The following is an 18442-nucleotide window of genomic DNA, read 5'->3' on the forward strand; positions in this document are numbered from 1 at the left end:
AGAGCAGTCCTATAAATATAAGTCTCTCATACAAAGCTGGGGACAAACAAACTTGCACCAGTCAGCAGTGGCTTACGTTTAACCTGACCTTTTTATTAACCACCTTTAAACACCAAAGCGTGAGGGGGATCAATATTATTATCCACAGGAAACGAGACCTGATATTCACAGGGACTTAATCTAGTCCCTCAAACCAGTGCTAGGATTTAGCTATTTTCCCAAATGTTTGGAACGAGAAGTTTTGTTAAAAACTTTATTTCCAAATCAAAGAGGCCCCCAGAAGAAGGTGCACGTGGTGGGAAAGACAGGTCCATACGATTTTAGTTAGAAAAAACTCCTGAAAACTAAAAATCTTTCCAATGTACACAGTCATTCTCTCTTCCTCTCTCTTTACCGCCCCCCCACTCCACACACACACTCACATACACGGTTGGGGGGCAGGGCAAGGGGGCTCTTAGTGTGTTTATTGTAACAAATTCCCTGCATCCACCCCGACCTGACACGCTTACTCTGGGAGCGCGCTGCTGCAGCTGCAGGACAGCGGGACGGGCGAGTCACTTTGTCCCTGCAGGGGCGAGTCCAAGGCAGACGCGGCGCCGCCGCCCTCTTTGCGAAGGAGGTGTGGGTTTCTACCTCCTCTCCGCGCCCCGCCTGCTTCCTGCACTACAAAAGTAGCGCGGTACTCGGAACTCCTTCCAGAAGTTCTCCGGCACTCCGGCGGAGGGACTTTTTCGCTGCCTTTGAGCTGCAACGCTGGAGAGCTCGAGCTCGCGCAGAACCCAGCGCCTAGCTGGCTGACAGAGCACTCTCGCCTCAGGTGCCCGCGCGCGTGTTGAGCAGCTGCACCAGGTGGCGTCCGGGGTGGGGTCAATGAAGCGCAGCCTGAGGAAGATGTGGCGCCCTGGAGAAAAGAAGGAGTCCCAGGGTGTTGTCTATGAGGATGTGCAGGACGACACCGACGATTGCAAGGAAACGCTTAAGGTACCCTGGGCGCTCGCGGGTCGGGAGGGGTTCCGACGTCCGGGCGGGGGTGGGCTGGAGGTTTCCTTGCGGGCACTTGGTTTGGAGAAAGCGTGGGGTGGCCAGGAGGTTGCAAGCTTTGGGATGTGTTCACAGTCCAAGAGGAGACCCCACTCATGACGCGCCTACACAGCGCCCGCTTTATCAATTTTTTTTTTTTTTTTTTGCTTGTTTGTCCAACCGAATTCTTGCTCCTGGACTGGCTACTGTAGTCCGGGGAAACCTACTCAAAAAGTACCTGTATCATCTGGCACAAGATTGGGCAGCTGCCTAAAATCAGGACAATTTGGAATGTGTGCCGTTTCACTTGGACCTTTCCGTAGATTTTATTTAGAACCAAACAGCCGAATGACTGTATCTAGTAGTCGCTGGATAACTATTTAAGAGTTTTGGTGGTTGACAAGCCTTCTGCTCTAACAGAGTGAAACAGAGAAACCTATTATCTGCACAAAAAGCGTTGCAGAACATGTCCCCAATAAAACAGAGGCAGGAGTGGCAAATTCCTTCTCCAGGGGGTAGGAGCTTCAGGAAACGCTGTGGAGGAGGTGACCTTTTGAAGACGGGTGGGTGGCCTGGGGCTCTAGGATGGGCACTTATATTACCTATGCAGTTCTCGGACCTGAAGGCAGCACTAGCTGCTACCTGATGGCATAGTCTAAGGGATAAAGGCTGTTGGGTGCTCAGAGTCCACCACTGGATTTCATCAGATTGTCAGCAGGAGAAAGGGGCTCTTTTAAAAGGTTGAGACATCATTAAAAATGTCTCTCCAAACCCTCATCACAAATCTCTTTCGACAGTTAGACCATGTTAACAGTTTCTTATGTATATTCCAGGTTAAAAAAAAAAATGCTTACACAAAAACACACATGCTAATAGATCTTGTTTTATTTGCAAAGTTATGAACTCACAGATTTCCACTCTGATTTACTCACAAAATGTATTTTAGAATACATTTCAAATCGGCACTTGTAGATTTACCTCATGTTTTTACCAGCTTCTTAATATTCCACTGTATGAATAGATCATGATTTATTTAACCAGTCTTGCACTAATGGACACTTAGGCTGTTTTGTATGTAACAAAATAGCTTTGTTTTGCTATTACACATGTGACAGAGTATGTCTGTGACTTCTCTGTCTGTCCCTTGGTACTTTTATGGATATGTCTGTATGTTAAAGTCCTAGCAGGGTCAAGAGGTACTACAGCTTTAATTTTGGTAGAAATTGACAAATTGCTGTCTAAACAGGTTGCAGGAATTTGCACTATTGCCAATTGTGTGTGTAAGTCAGGCATGTATAGTTAATCACACACACCAAGTAGCCAGGCCTCCCAAGGTGAGTCTGTTGACATGTCCAGTTTGGCCACAGACATTTTTTGTACTTCTTAATGTTAGCATGATAACTGTGGCCTTTTGGCTTACTCCAGAGAACTGAGTCATGAATAGATTTCAACCACTGGAATAGTATCTTTACAATTAATATGGTACAGGGGGAAATTTTAAATTTCTAAAATCACCCATGTGGTTTTATTTTCTAGAGATATTTGCTGAAGAATTTCTTAGCAGCGAGTCTCAAAATTATTTGTCTTCATATTTCTAATTGTCTTTATTTAGATTTATCGCCTACATAGAGCAACTTATGTTTTTAAAGCCTTTTAGAAGCTACATTAGTTTGTAGATGGAGAGATTATATATTTTATTTCATTAGCTGTGGTAGTTCCATATCATTTTGTAAAAATCTCAGTAGTTGTACTCATTACAAAGAAACATATGTAATACTGTAAAGGGCTTTTTGAACTCTAGAGGGTTTTTGGTGGTTTCCAAATTTAGAAGAAAAGCTGTATAACATATTTTCTCCAGCACATACACAGTATCTCAGGAACACTAACAAAACTGAAGGATCACAGAAAACTTACAAGGTGAGAAATGTGGACAAAGAACCACTGGACTGATGCTTTTGGCCTTTTCCAATTATTTTCTTTCAAGATAGTGAATACTTTAGCGTTTGACCTTCCAATTGTTCTCTCTCACCTTAGTTTCCAACCTTTTGGCCACATTGCTACTTATATGTATTTCATTAAAGCAACCTAAAAAAGATGTATTTGATATCTCTGTTTTAAAGCGTTTAGTTAGAATTAGGTTATCTAAAAGTGATCTAGTCTATTATGTTCTGAATCTAATCATACAGTTCAGATTCCAAAGGAATCTGAAGTGACCCTGTGACAACGTGAAACTACATTAAATGAATATATATTTTGTCTAAATGACATCCTTGGCTGACTTTCAGAACTTTAAAAAATCTCTTCAAAGCCTGACAACGTCAGGTACTGATTGAGATGATCTAGTACATCTGATATGCTCATGTAAAGTATTTAGATGCTGTTTTGTCATTGTGAATTCAGTAATATCTTGTGAGCACCTGAACCTAGTACTCCCTCTAAGGAGTGTGGAATTGGGTTTGTGTTGACAGCACATTGCTGAACAGACATCCTAAACTGCTCTTTCTGGCACTAGGGAGTGGGCAGCATAATCCCTTTATTATGCAAAGAGCATATCAAATTCAAGTACCAAAATGCTTCCAAATAGATTTAGGTCAACACTTTCTTTGATAGGATAAGACATGGAAAAAGTCCCTATTTCTGCAAGAAGCCCATTTTAAATTTATTACTGAATATGTGTAAATTTGAAAGTGGTTGGATGCTTATTGTCATATCCTGTAGTCACTAAAGCTATATGTAGCTTATATGGAAAAAAGTAACACATCTCAATTTAAGAGACTACCATAGGAAAGTGATTTGTTAGGTACTATTCTGTAATAACAGAAGCAAAAACTAAAGGTCAAACATTTAAGAAATTAAGTTTTATTATTCCAACCTAACATTTGCTGAATAAATCCTAATATTCTAAATCTTTTCTTAGTTATATTAAAGATACATTAAATACCTTAATACTTCATTTTCATTGATAGCTTTTATTTTCAGTAGTGAGAAATGCTCTAGTTATCCTTAAAATAAAAAACTGGAGTTTGGATATATATTATGTGGCATATGTGACTAGTTATGGTCAAAGGTAGAATTAAAGCAAGTACCTGAATCATTTGTTTGGGGAAGATTTCTGCATTTCCTTCACAACGAGGAAGAAAGGCCTTTATTTCTAAGCATATATGAATGAGTTCAGGATTAAAAAATTTATTTCATATATTGATCAATCTTGGGGCATTTTCTCAAACCTTCTTTGTGTATGTAAACATTTTGTGTATTTCAAGAAAAATATTTACCTCATTATAAGCATGATAGATAGTTTTGGATAATAATAACTTCTTTCAGGCTATAAAATGGTTATAGCTATCAATTTTGCTTATGCTTGTTTGGTGTAACGGTGTTTAAATACCTCTAGGTGGTTTTTGAAGGAAGTGCATATGGATTACAAAACTATAATAAACAAAAGAAATTAAAAAGATGTGATGATATGGACACCTTCTTCTTGCATTATGCCGCAGCAGAAGGCCAAATTGAGCTAATGGAGAAGATCACCAGAGATTCCTCTTTGGAAGGTAACAAAATATTACAATGCATCTTCCGGAAATCGTTCATCCCATTCAATTCACTGGAAAGAATGGAATGAAGTGATTTTTAAGGGCAATTAGTGCCAGTTATAAAGAGCCTATATATTTCACTTAGAATTGTGAGTTTTCCTACACACCAGGACTCCTCAACTTCTTCTACTGAAATATAGCTAAGCATATTGCAGAGATCTAGGACACCCCACAACAAGCACAGATTTCATTTGAGTTTTTAGATAGATTGTAAGAATGCGTGTACATTTTACATACTCTTTTATACTATTTCCATTGAGGTTATTTTACATTTAAATTATCATCATTAAATAAAATTGACACCTCAAGAAGGTGTACCATGCTCCTACAGTGATGTTTTCCAGGTGCCAGCCTTGTACACTCTACCTTGTTTAAGAAATTCAACTGCAGGGCCGGGCGCGGTGGCTCAAGCCTGTAATCCCAGCACTTTGGGAGGCCGAGACGGGCGGATCACGAGGTCAGGAGATCGAGATCATCCTGGCTAACACGGTGAAACCCCGTCTCTACTAAAAAAATATAAAAAACTAGCTGGGCGAGGTGGCGGGCGTCTGTAGTCCCAGCTACTTGGGAGGCTGAGGCAGGAGAATGGCGTAAACCCGGGAGGCGGAGCTTGCAGTGAGCTGAGATCCGGCCACTGCACTCCAGCCTGGGCGACAGAGCAAGATTCCATCTCAAAAAAAAAAAAAAAAAAGGAAAAGAAATTCAACTGCAGACAATGAAGGAGGTGGATACCACAGAGATGAAGGCAGTGAAGTGGTATGATAAGACCTTTGCTATATAAGATAATTCTGTCAATATTGTGGAAGATGGATTAGAAGTGGAAGCCAAACTAAAAAGCTATTTTGATAGTAAAGAGAGAATAAGAGTTTGCCAGGGTTGTGCAGCTACAAAAACGAGACAGGGAGAGGTTCAAGAGATATTAGTGTAAAGTCAATAGTGCTCAACAGCAGAGTAAATGGGAAGAGAAAGAGGCAGGGAGTTAGAACTGACTTTGAAATTCTTAAATTTAGGAGATTAGGCTAATAATATAATCATCCCCCAAAAGGAGGAATATGAGAGAACAGAAAGGAAGTGAGTGCGAAGGTGTGAGATTTGGTCACAGTGAGTTTGAAGGGTCCAGGGGACATCCTCTTGGAAATATCCAGCACACAACAGAAATGCAGAAGGAAAGGGGCTGCCCTACAGGAGCATGATTGCACAGGAAGTTGCTGAGACAGTGGAAATGTGTGAAAATCCTTTAGGGGATCACAAAACGGCTAGCAAAGGTAGCTAAGAGTAGAGTACCAACATCAAGAGACAGATGGCAGAGCAAAAGCCAGAAAAAGATGAAGATAGTGAAAATACACATGTCGTGGGTGAAGTTACTGGAATAGAAGAGTTAGAAGGAGCCCTTGCCACAAAGAGATCAAGTATGAAGGAGATCAAGATAAAGCCTCTACATTAGAAGGCCCCGGTGACCTCTATAAAAATAAAAATGATTTCTGAAAAGTGATGAGGATAAAAGCCAAATTCAAGTTATTTAATTAGTGAATGGGAGTTTGTAAGTATAGATCCCTGTTTAAGTTTGGTGCCAAATGGAATGATGAATGGAGTGCTTCTTCTTGATCAGACAGAACGGTCAAGAGGTGTGTGTGTGTGTGTGTGTGTGTGTGTGTGTGTTATTTAGAATGAAACACTTAGATGAATGAAAGGAAATGGCGGAGAGACACCTTTTAAAAAGGAGAGAAACAGAAAACATGGCTGTATGGTTCCAAGTACCATGTATCATAGATAGTCCCCAAATCATATTTTTGAGCAAATACTTTTTCTCCTTTCCTGGACATAAAGATATACTGTCACCAATTTACAAGGTTGATAAAGCAGTCAGCCATGTCTATTTTAGAATAGCTATAGGACTTTGCAGGATGAAAGGACATATTACTTATATGCTGAGCTCACAGGGTACATAGTGCCATATATCCTATCGTAGAAATACATGGAAACCACTTGTGGCATCAGGGTCTGAAGCTCAAATTCTAGTCTTGCGGTTTATTAGTGGTGTGTTGTATTTCTCATTAACATTTTCTGAACCATTGCTACAGGCCAGGCACTCTGCTGTGATCTTTAGAGACATGATTTAATATTATTGTCCCAGTAACATTGCAACATCACAGAGTCTCTCTGTCTCTGTCTCTCTCTCTCTCTCTGATTCTCTTTCTCTCTGTCTCTCTCTCCTCCTGTGTATGTGTGTAGGTATATGAATATATGCTTTTTCAAATTTTTTTTTTACCAAGTTTGAATACAAGAAAGCTGAGGTTCAGAGAAGTGTGGTAACTGTCATACCTCCTTACTAGCTCTGTGATGTTGGCAAGACTTTTAACCTCTCTGAATCTCAACATCTTCCTCCTTCTGAACATTAGTCATGGTGTTACTTTGCAGGCTATTGGAGGCTTGAATGAAATAATGGTCATGTGAACTTAGCAGAGTGCCTAGAACATGGTTCTTGCTTTTATATAATCCCAATATCTTATTACAATCCCAAAACTCATATAGATAAAAACATGTAGCAATAGGAGGATCTATTTCTTATTAATGCTACCCATAGAAATTTCACTCAATTGAGAAAGTCAGTCTCGTGCTACTATATATTCCCACTAGGTGCCCATTAAATGTTTCATTAGAACTGAAGCTGTGTTTTTAGTTTCCATTAAAAGATGCAGCTGATGTCAGTTGCACTTGGCACTGCGTTTGGAGTGGATAGGCACTCAGGAGGTGTTGAATACAGTCTAAGCAAAATTTAATCCACATTTTGGTTTCTTTTTCTAGTACTGAATGAAATGGATGATTATGGAAATACCCCTCTGCATTGTGCTGTAGAAAAAAACCAAATTGAAAGTGTTAAGTTTCTTCTCAGCAGAGGAGCAAACCCAAACCTCCGAAACTTCAACATGATGGCGCCCCTCCACTTAGCTGTGCAGGGCACGCACAACGAGGTGATGAAGGTAAGGCTACTGGCCGGCTCCAGTGGGCCTGACTGGCAGCACAGGTGCTGGGACCCAGATCCAGCTCTCTCTGCCTGCACCAGGATGAGCACCTTCTAAGCTTCCATGGCAAACAAAATGTAATTATTACATTTGCTTTTCTTCTCAGTAACTAATGATGATGATTAGTTCTGACTTTGTTGAATAGTTCTTATTCATCAGGCATTTTCGTAAGAGCTTTATGTGTGTTTGTTTATTAAATTCTTATCTAAGCAAACCCACTATGAAGTAATTCTACTAGAATTCTTATTTCATAGCTGAGTACACTGAGGTGCCAAAAGAATTTGAATAACTTGCCTAACGTCACACCACAAGTAAAACTGCAAGACCAAGGAAGTTTATTTTCATCTTTATATTTTCAGGTTTAGGCTTCATTACTTTTACCTGACTGTTTTAATGATTAAAAGGAGGAAGGTAATGAGAGACTCAGTGAAAACAGAAAACATAATTATGATTCACTATTTTTATTAGAATGGATGGCCTGTCAGACAGATTAGTTAGCAGAAGACATAAGGATACCACTGGGAAACATCTTATTGGTTTTCAAGGTGTAAGAGTAAGTTCAGTCAAATAGAGGAAAGCCTGGAAAAATGCTAAAGGGTAAGAATTAGGCCATGGTTTGTAAACTACATCTCAGAGTCTCTCAAACACCCTAGAACACAAACATGCTTAAAGGATGAAGAATGCAATTTACAAATGGAGCATGTTCCAGAAATTCATTTCTAAGGTAGGCTATTTGGAACTTATAATAAGTTTTCTGGTAGAAACAATATCCAAAGAGTTCCATGAGTTTCAGGCTCCATTTAGCCCAGGAAACTTTCTCTCAGCCCTCTGAAACTTTGGCTCCTTTAAGTCTGGCATAAAAGGTGGGAGAGAGCCACTTTCTGCTTTTCTACTGTACCTTGTATGTGGCTCTATTAAAATTCTTAACATGTGATATTGGAATCAAATGTTCATGTGCTTTTCTTCCCAACTGGCTAATTATCCTTGAGGGAGGACCTGTGTCTTACTAATTCAAGTGTCTCTTATTCCTCAGTACTGTGCTGGTAAATGATGGCTGTTGAATGAATGAATGAATGAATGAATGAATGAATGCATGAACAAACGAGTAAATGGGAGTTCTGACTGACTGAGAAGGGGAGATCAGAAGTCTCAGTACCTATGAGATGGGTCAGGGTGGCTCCCTGAAGAGGTTACTAGAAAGTTCTCTGGCAACAAGCTGTTATTTTTTATTCATTATTCATGAGTCAAGTGCTGTTTCTATATCATCTGGATTGGGTCACTAGTGACTGCAGGGACTCCTGCAGAGATATCAAATATTTCCTCATGGAGCTCTTGCTCCCTCTGAAGGCTCTTTTCAAGAACACATGCCTATTAACTTAATTAATATTGGCCCTGAAAGTGTGGTTTGGGAATTGAAGACAGGTAACTTTTGAAGGACTGTTGTTAATTAGAAACAGAAATCTCCAGACCAACGAACACAGAAAGGTAGGTATCACATAGAAATAGAAAATAAAGCTCCTAACTGATTCGTAAACTTTGTTATGGACATAAAACAAATTTTCCTGGTGACACAAGAGCAAGCAGAAAAATAGAGTTCTAAGTAAAACCGACTCTCCTTTACTTGGTCTTACCAACCTCAACTATGTGTAAAAATATTTTCAGACTCCTCTGGCTCACCAGAGATGACAGGAATAGAGGGAGGAGAAGGTGTTTTGGAATGTCTCCCCTCATGCTTGCAAACAGCAATCCTCTCTACCTGCCTCTCCCAGTTATGCCCATGTTCCAGCCTGTACCCACCCAGCCCCTGCCAGTTTAGAAGCTGCTCTGTGGACTACTCCACTGACCTTCCCTTAAACCTTCCTCTGCTGCCTATAATAGTTGTAAAGTAAAAAAACTGTCATCCACGCATCACTTCAAGTTCTTGCACAATTATTTATGGTATGCATAATATTCCCTGGGACACATTGGCCTGGGGATTAGGGGGTGGTTTTGTCTCTCAGTGGCCTGCAGGCCTTAGTCCTTGGGGCTTTACTTCAAAGTATCCAGTTGTTTGACCCTTCCATGAGGCTTTCCAGATTCTCAACAAAGGGACCTGTGGAGAGCTCACCTCCGAACCTTCCAGACCTGCCTGGTCATGACTGAATTTGAAGTAGCTGCACAGTTTAGTTGCTCTCTCTGGGATCCCTGCCACATATAATTTAACACAGCTATACATTTATGATCTGTGATTCTAAGAGGGCAAAGAGAGAAAACCCTCTTCTTATAGACTTTGGTGGGCTATTTTCTATATGAATCTAGAGCTGCTTAAGAACAGAATGCAATGGTGCCTAAAGTCCATGGAAGGAATCTTATGTTCTCATTTCCCTTACTCTGTCAATCATTTCTCCACATATTCTTATGTACTAAAATCTGAGTTTAATTTTCTTTTATGAGCAGAGCTAATTAATAAATCCAATTTATTTGCTGACACTCACAAGAGATATATTCTGTTAACAAGAGGCTCTGGTAGGAGGTTGCATACTTTTTTCAAAGAAGTGAAGGTTTTTAAGAAACAGCTTATTTAATAAATTCTTTTAACATTATTTAATTATAAGGACATGTCATCATTTATCATAGTCTTTCTGCAAGACGAAAAGCCTCTAGTAGGCCAATTCAAGATGTGATAAGACGTTTATATGAGATAATTTTGTTACATTGAATGTAAAAGAAAGACTAGTCAAAGATCTATAGATACTTGGGCAGTAATCAGATGGCAGTCAGTCAGGTGAGGAGGTAACAGGTCTTCAATGAAATTTCATCAGAAAAATTACTTGACCATTTTATAAGGATGCTAATTTCTTACATTGTAGAGAAAGTTTCCATTCCAGGACAAGTTTGAATTAATTGGGTTATGCCACACAAAACTCTGTTTTCTTTACTAAAGAGAATAGAGTTTCCACTGACATTTCCTAAAATTCTTACAATCCAGGTAAAAGAAAAATAACTGGAAGAGAAAAAAAAAATCCCTTCCTGCCTTTCTCCCTCCCTCCTTTTTTCTCTCTGTTTTACTCTCTTCCTTCTTCCCTAACTCTCTTCCCCTCCACCATGAACACATTCTAATGGCTCCACACATTTATTTTCCTGAAAATATTAGTTAACATAATTTCACTTAATACAAGTCGGAAGTATTAAGTGAAGCTATGATAACTAGTATCTATAATTCTTATTTTATTTACAATTCCAGAACTCAGTATTGCCTTGATTGTTGTGACATTGAAATCATGATTATTTCATCTAATGGGGAAATTAATTAGTACCCACAATGTGCAAGATTTTGTGCCAGATTGTGTGAGAGAAGGATGAATAAAAGATAAACAGACATGGTCACTGGCATTTGAAAACTGAAACTCTAGTGGAAGGCAAGTACCTTATTTGGAAATTTGCAAGAATTTTGACAATTATTCCCCCCTTTTTGCAGGTCTTGCTTGAACACAGAACTATTGATATTAATTTGGAAGGAGAAAATGGAAACACAGCTGTGATCATTGCGTGCACCACAAATAATAGTGAAGCACTGCAGATTTTGGTTTGTATATTTGTCATATCTTTCTGCTTTCTTTATCTTTTCATGAATACAACATGGATTATTATTATTTATAAAAGCTCTTAAGTTTTTCTCCTTAGAAAAATATAAAATACAAAAACTAGGTCAGAAAAAAGTTGTTCTATGTGTTTTTGTGTATGTACTCCCCCCTTAAGAGGATCTGATATTGCTTATAGAAGACTAATAGTAAAGCAGTAAAGAAAATTATGAGAAAATCAAAGTGAAAAGAAAATATAGGCAGGAAAAGTTGAGATGAAGCTGGTGGTCAGGCTAGAATGCAAAATACAAAGTATAATGGCCTGAATGTTATAAAGATGGATCAAATGTATGATTATGAGCTTCTGAATAGTCAAAGGAAAGATGAATATAGTCAGTTGCAGATTTATTTGGCCCATAAGAGAAAAATCAAAGGAAACACAGCTCCCATGACCTGAAGACCCTGTCACTGGGTCTCAAAACAGAGCCCTGTGTGATGTAATGGCAAGGGTTCTTAGCCACAGGCCTGAGAGTAGAGCCAGCCTTCTCTCTGGTGAGGCTTCCTGGCATGGTCCAGTGAAGCGATGGAGATGCTTGTCTACATGACTTCCTCCTGCTTCTGGCAGTGCTCCATCTGAGTGTGCTGTTAGAATGCCGGCAAATAGACTGTTTTCAAATATTCCTCAGTTAGTTGCATGTTATCCAGGCCAGCATCTGTATTTTCCCCACTTGATTTTACCTCTTCACAATCTCAGAGAATAAGAAAATACAATCAAATAATTTAAAACTATTTACCTAATGTTTAAATGTGCCGTACAAATATGTTTTAGCACCTTTACTAGATGGACTTAGAAACAGGTACATACTCTAAGCTGTCATGATTGGACCACAAAGAGAATAAATGATAAAGAAAATAAAAATAAGTAACACTCAAACCAAGAATTGAGGAAAAGAGCCTTAAATTAACCAAAACAAAATTGGAATAAATAAATAGTATTGTTGAAAATACTACAGAAAACAATATATTTTTAAAGTCTGGCTTCCTTGCAAGTCTAATTTATGTGTATACTGTGTGCTAATATTGTTCAAAAAAGCTTTTACTTAATAATATTCTTTAATAATATGATTTTACAAAGTGCATCTTCAATTTCTGGACTCTCTCCATATAGATATTTTATATATATATATTTTTTATATTTATATATAAAATTTTATATTTATTATATATTTATATATAGATATTTTATATATTTAAATATATATATTTATATATATATAAAATTTCTGGACTATGTTGTATAAAGTAAACTGATACTACCTCTAAAAGCTGAGATTACAGGTGGTATTGGCTTCTTCACACTTTTATACTTTTTCAAAATCATTTTTTGTAGTAATTAGAGGTATTTAAAACTGAAGGCTAATGATTTACAAAAAATGGTAGTTTAAAATGATTGGATCACATAAAAAGGTAATATAACATTCAGTTCTTCTAACATCTTTTTACTTAAGAAATGTCATTAGTGAAAATATTTGATTATGGCTTAACAAGAGTAGTGGCACATTCATTTATTAATTTTGCATAAATAAAGGGAAAAGAATCTAGGAAATATCATTTTATTTGCATAAGAAACTGAAAATGGTCGTGGAAGTCATGATAATGTCTTCAAAAATCTCTTTAATCTCATTGAAAAATGTGTTGACTTTATTGCTGGGGTATCAAGATTGATATTGTTGTGTCTACATTGTTACTTCTTTGGAAGATATAAAATATCTCTATTTCAGAATCTTAGTCTACTTCAAAATTACCTTCTTGCCTAGATTTCATAACATATGAAGCTCTCTGTGTACTTTTACATAGACATATAGTAGTAAAATGATATGGGAGAGGCACGTAAATTCTCGTCTTAAATGGTACACAAATAGACCCTTGTGATTTGGGGTTTAACTGGTGTCATTTTTCATTCTGTCTTTTCTTCCAGCTTAACAAAGGAGCTAAGCCATGTAAATCAAATAAATGGGGATGTTTCCCTATTCACCAAGCTGCATTTTCAGGTTCCAAAGAATGCATGGAAATAATACTAAGGTTTGGTGAGTTGAGGCTTTTTCTATGTTATACACTATAAATAAGTCTATTTTGGTGGATGCTATTAATTTGATTTTTTTTTCTTTTGAGATGGAGTCTTACTTTGTCGCCCAGGCTGGAGTGCAGTGGTGTGATCTCGGCTCACTGCAACTTCATCCTTCCAAGTTCAAGTGATTCTCCTGCCTCAGCCCCCTGAGTAGCGGGACTATAGTTACATGCCACCATACCCAGCTAATTTTTTGTATTTTTAGTAGGGATGAGGTTTCACCATGTTATCCAGGCTGATCCCGATCTCCTGACCTCGTGATCCTCCCACCATGGCTTCCCAAAGTGCTGGGATTACAGGCGTGAGCCACCGCACCCAGCCTAATTTGAAAAATATTTAACAGAATTAAACACAAGCTTTTATGTGTCTCAGTGCCCTTTCTTTGTTTTATGCTTTGTTCATTTTTTAAAATAAAAACCCTCCCTATTATTTATTTTATATACTTGTTATGTTGAATGTTATTTTCTTCTAAAGGTGAAGAGCATGGGTACAGTAGACAGTTGCACATTAACTTTGTGAATAATGGGAAAGCCAGCCCTCTCCACTTGGCTGTGCAAAATGGTGACTTGGAAATGATCAAAATGTGCCTGGACAATGGCGCACAAATAGACCCAGTGGAGGTAACTCTTCATATTCTATACGACACTTTTAGAGTTGTCATAAGCATGTAAAATACTTGATAGCTCTTTTACAGTTAATTTAGATTGAAATGCATACAAGAAATACATATTTCCTTCTGCTTATGAAGAAGCAGAACAAGAGAATACCCCAAGTTTCAATCTATGTAACAAATTTTGAGTGCTCCCCAAAACAATTGCAGACACAAATATAGATACAACAAAGAATATTTATCTAGTGCAGTTGCCATTAAAAGAAGTTAAGGCCTACCCTCAGAAGACGATAATGTTCAGCCAGGAACATTAAAGCGCAATCATGAATGTATTTGGTTTTAGTTCTACTCAGAAGAGTTGTCATTTTTAAATTAAGGACCACTTAACTAATTTCTAAAAATATGTATGTGAAAGTGTTGACTGTATTTGGGAGCTGAGCTTATGTCAGGCATCTCTGACCAAAAGTGGAGAGTTCTGGCCCTTTCTCCTTCAATGTCTGAGTTTTGAGTGGCAACAAGCTCCCCTCCAATATACTCCAAAGGCCTGTATTTTATGTAGGAAGAGAAGATTGGATATTAATCTCATGTGGCTTCTGGAAACCTCATAAGAACTCAGAAAAGCTAACACTGCCTTTCACTCTTTCTATATTGTCCCTTCAATATAGAAATGAAGAGCTGCCAATGGTGGTATGGGGTCTGAAGTCACTTCATACACTGAATGCTTACAGCAATGATTGGGACATTGTTCTCATGTTCCCTGGGGGAAAGAATGGCACCCAGACAATGATGGTGCAAGTATATGTTGTATAGAAGGAAGCACAATTGTCAGCTACCATTTGTTTATGGATGCTTTTCTTTGCAGGTCCATAAAATCAAGGAATATCTATCACATTTCAGATGATTAATGGTGATCAGTCTGATAGATATTCCTTGATTTTATGAATCTGTGAAGAAAAAGCTCACGCCAAATGTAAGTTATATTCTTACATTGAGATTTAAACATTGATTCTAGTATTAAAATCCTTTACAGAAGGGAAGGTGCACAGCCATTCATTTTGCTGCCACCCAGGGAGCCACTGAGATTGTTAAATTGATGATATCGTCCTATTCTGGTAGCGTGGATATTGTTAACACAACCGATGGAAGTCATGAGACCATGCTTCACAGGCAAGTTTCCTACCTATCATTCTGTATACCGATTTTCCATCTTCCTGCGTGAAATTAGACATTGCAAGGAGCAGTTAGCACTAATGCTAGCAAAGATTTTTTGATTCAAAGGAAAAAGGCAAAGATAACAAAGACCCTGTGGATCAACTGGAATCGCATATGTTCCTTGGGAATGGGAGTAGAATGTTAAAGAAATTTCACAAAATAAAATCACCTGTGGCATATTCTGATTCAAGTCCAGCGGATATAGGCTCAAGATTAATTTTCTGTGTGCTAAAGAAGTCTACATACACGGTCTTCCAAGTCATTTCTAATCTGTTCCAATTTCTCATATTTATGTTATCCCCATTTTTAGTGATAAAAATGGAGTAGATACATATGGATATGTCACCCCCACGCTAATCCCTCCTGCTGACCAACAATTATAGGTAAATGGTTTCAAAAGATATAGTTTTAGGAAATTATAACCAAATTTCCAAAAACAATAACAAATTTATTTGAAGTTTAGCAGAAATACACATCAGGCAAAGTGTGTTAAACCATAGGCTTACTTGTAGACTGGAAATTCAGTTCTTTTGGAAAGACAAGTATCAGATGCTACCCATGTGAGTGAAAGAGGTATCTGAGATGAGCCTTCGCTCTCTCGGTCTACACACACACACACACACACACACACACACATACACACACACACACACACACACACACACACAGAGCTGCCAATATATTTTCAATAGGCAATTGGACCTGGAATTCTACAATATCTCTTAGAAAAAAAAAAAAAGAAAGAAACTCTAGCTACCAATATAAGATCTGTTTCTAATAAATGTACACAGCAAAACCACCAGGCACAATAGGATATGTGTGAATAGAAAGAAACTCCCACTTAGGATGAATTTTCAACCTAAAGTTTTATAGCATAAAACTAGTAAAAATCTACACATTTGACCAAAGACCAATTTTTTTCCAAGAAAATAGAAATAATAGGGCATTCCAAAAAGAATTTTAAAATGAAGATATTTGAGACCTTCAAAAATTTAAAGGAATAATCATTTACATAAAACTAAATATATGAAGATAACATAAGATTGTGAAAAACAGATTGTCATATTTGAATCCAGGATTGGTGATATGAAAACGATTCAGTAAAAAAGAAGTTTAAAAAAGCCATTGAAATAAAATGAAAACTCAATAGATAGACTAACCTCTAGACCAGAAATTCTCAAGCTGTTGCACATTAGAATCATGTGGGTAGCTCACAAAATCCCAGTGCCAATTTATAACCTAGAATATATCAAAGTATTTAAGATGAGTCTCAGGAATTAAAGAAGAAAACTCTTTGTTTCCAATGTTTCACCAATTTACAAACCCAATGATTTGGTTATTGTTAAAATGTATCTTTAGAACACAACCTTAATATATTAATACGCATAATGAGAAGTTATCTTAGGAAAATGGAGCCTTAATGTTAGAATTTGTTCCCTTGTAATTACTAAATATAATTAATATATTTTAAATATAATGCAACCTCTTGTCAATCAAATTAACAAACTGATTCTGAAATTTATGTATGAAAGGCCAAAAATAGCTGAGAGAACCTTGAAACAAAGATAGGAGATTTGCGATAGGAAACACAAAGCTTTGAATCATTAGTGTTAACATTTGTTATGGTGTTGCTTATGACTGCCTGTGAGATGATATCAAAATGTTTTCAATTCTCTCCATCATTATTTTTGGCTTTATAAAAACTCAGAAAAACTAACACTGCCTTTTAACTTTTGCCAAAGAGAAACCCCCCAAAGAGGGGCTTTTGAACCCTGCAAGTGAATTTGAGGCACACGTTACATGTAGCTTTTGCTATTCCCCATGATCATAGCAGTACCAGCGATTTCCTTGTCTTTTCTATCTTGGGACAGATGTTACTACTCACTTCAGAACATCTTTATGGTGATTTTTCAGGATAAAATAGGTTTCTTAAAGGATGAGGAAGAAAATATTATGATGTATTTGGTGTTCTCCTATTATTATTACTTTGAAAATGCTACCCTAGTCAGAATCAAATTATAAATTTTGAAAGCTTACTAATTCTCTTACAGTCTATCATGTTATTTTATGATTAGTTAAATTCACTTTCCAAATATAGTAGCTTTATTAAATACATTTGTATTTACGTCAATAGTACTTTTATTATAATGTTTATAATTCTGTTTTTTCAGAGCTTCATTATTTGATCACCATGAACTAGCAGACTATTTAATTTCAGTGGTAACTATTCCTTTTACTGGTTTATTTTTATTACTGTTTATAATTGAAGAAATCATATAATTACATAATATGGATTTTCAAAAATGAATCAAATTTTAATTTCTTGCTTATCAGCAAAAACAGTGTACAAAAGGATGATTGACATACTTGGAAGCAGAGTATATTGTGTATGAATACGTAATGACCAAACATTACTGTGAACTTAGAAGTGTCAAAGCGTAATTTGGATATCCATATCAGTGTTTTTAGTGCAGGAAGTTGGCAGGTACATTGCAAGGAAAGCTGTTCCCATAGCCTGTAAGAGGGTCTTACAGGAGTGTGAGCTTGGGCGGTGACCCTTCTTCAGCCTGGTGGCTTTAAGGTGGAGGCAGGACAGGCAGCACAGGGGGAAGCTCCTACGCCAGCTGTCTCAGTGCCACCTTTAAAAACTGAGGAGTTGAAAAATATTGTCAAAGATTTATTACAAATGAAAGCATGAAGCATGGGATCTTTTTCACTCTGGGAGGTGGAATCAGTCAGCTTTTGAGTTGAATTTTAATAAGCCCTTTATACGGATGAATGTGTGGTGAATTTACGTAAGCTGCACCATATCAGCAATGACAGATTTCCATTTGTAGTATTGAACATGTGTGTGTTGTCAATCATAACTATTGAAATTACGATAATTACACAGAAGAGTCCTGGGGAGACTCATTATATGCCATAAACTATGTGTTATATGCCATAAACCATAAATGATAGTTATGCATGATTTCCTGCAAAGGCTGCCATCTTTTCACCAGGCAAGAGAACTGTGGCAGAGCCTCACTGACCATGGAACTTGCCAAGGGGATGCTGCCCCCATTGTCATCTATATTAGTGGGCCCCAAAAGAACAAATAAATATTCATGTTTGAATTTTAAGCTATTTTTTATTACCCTATATAAAATGCAGAATTATTTCCATGAAATTTTTAAACGCCTTTGATTTCTTGTCATATCAAATATTATAATATGTAATGGTTAACATTGACTTATTCATTTAAAAATATATATTTAATGTGATTTTTAAATATAAATTTTCTTAAATAAATGGCT

General features: G+C 37.3%; 1 protein-coding gene across 1 annotated transcript in view; it reads left to right on the forward strand.

Moving 5' to 3' along the window:
* Positions 1-695: 695 nt before the first annotated feature.
* Positions 696-18442, forward strand: part of TRPA1 (transient receptor potential cation channel subfamily A member 1) — a 54319-nt gene continuing 36572 nt past the window's right edge. The window contains exons 1-8 of the mRNA XM_050801918.1: positions 696-981; positions 4415-4571; positions 7419-7594; positions 11094-11201; positions 13175-13283; positions 13799-13944; positions 14965-15101; positions 17318-17366. Of these exons, the coding sequence (XP_050657875.1) occupies positions 871-981; positions 4415-4571; positions 7419-7594; positions 11094-11201; positions 13175-13283; positions 13799-13944; positions 14965-15101; positions 17318-17366 (993 nt within the window). The 5' untranslated portion in view covers positions 696-870. The remainder of the gene's footprint in view (positions 982-4414; positions 4572-7418; positions 7595-11093; positions 11202-13174; positions 13284-13798; positions 13945-14964; positions 15102-17317; positions 17367-18442) is intronic.

Source organism: Macaca thibetana, chromosome 8 (genome assembly GCF_024542745.1).
Source record: "Macaca thibetana thibetana isolate TM-01 chromosome 8, ASM2454274v1, whole genome shotgun sequence".
NCBI lineage: Eukaryota > Metazoa > Chordata > Mammalia > Primates > Cercopithecidae > Macaca > Macaca thibetana.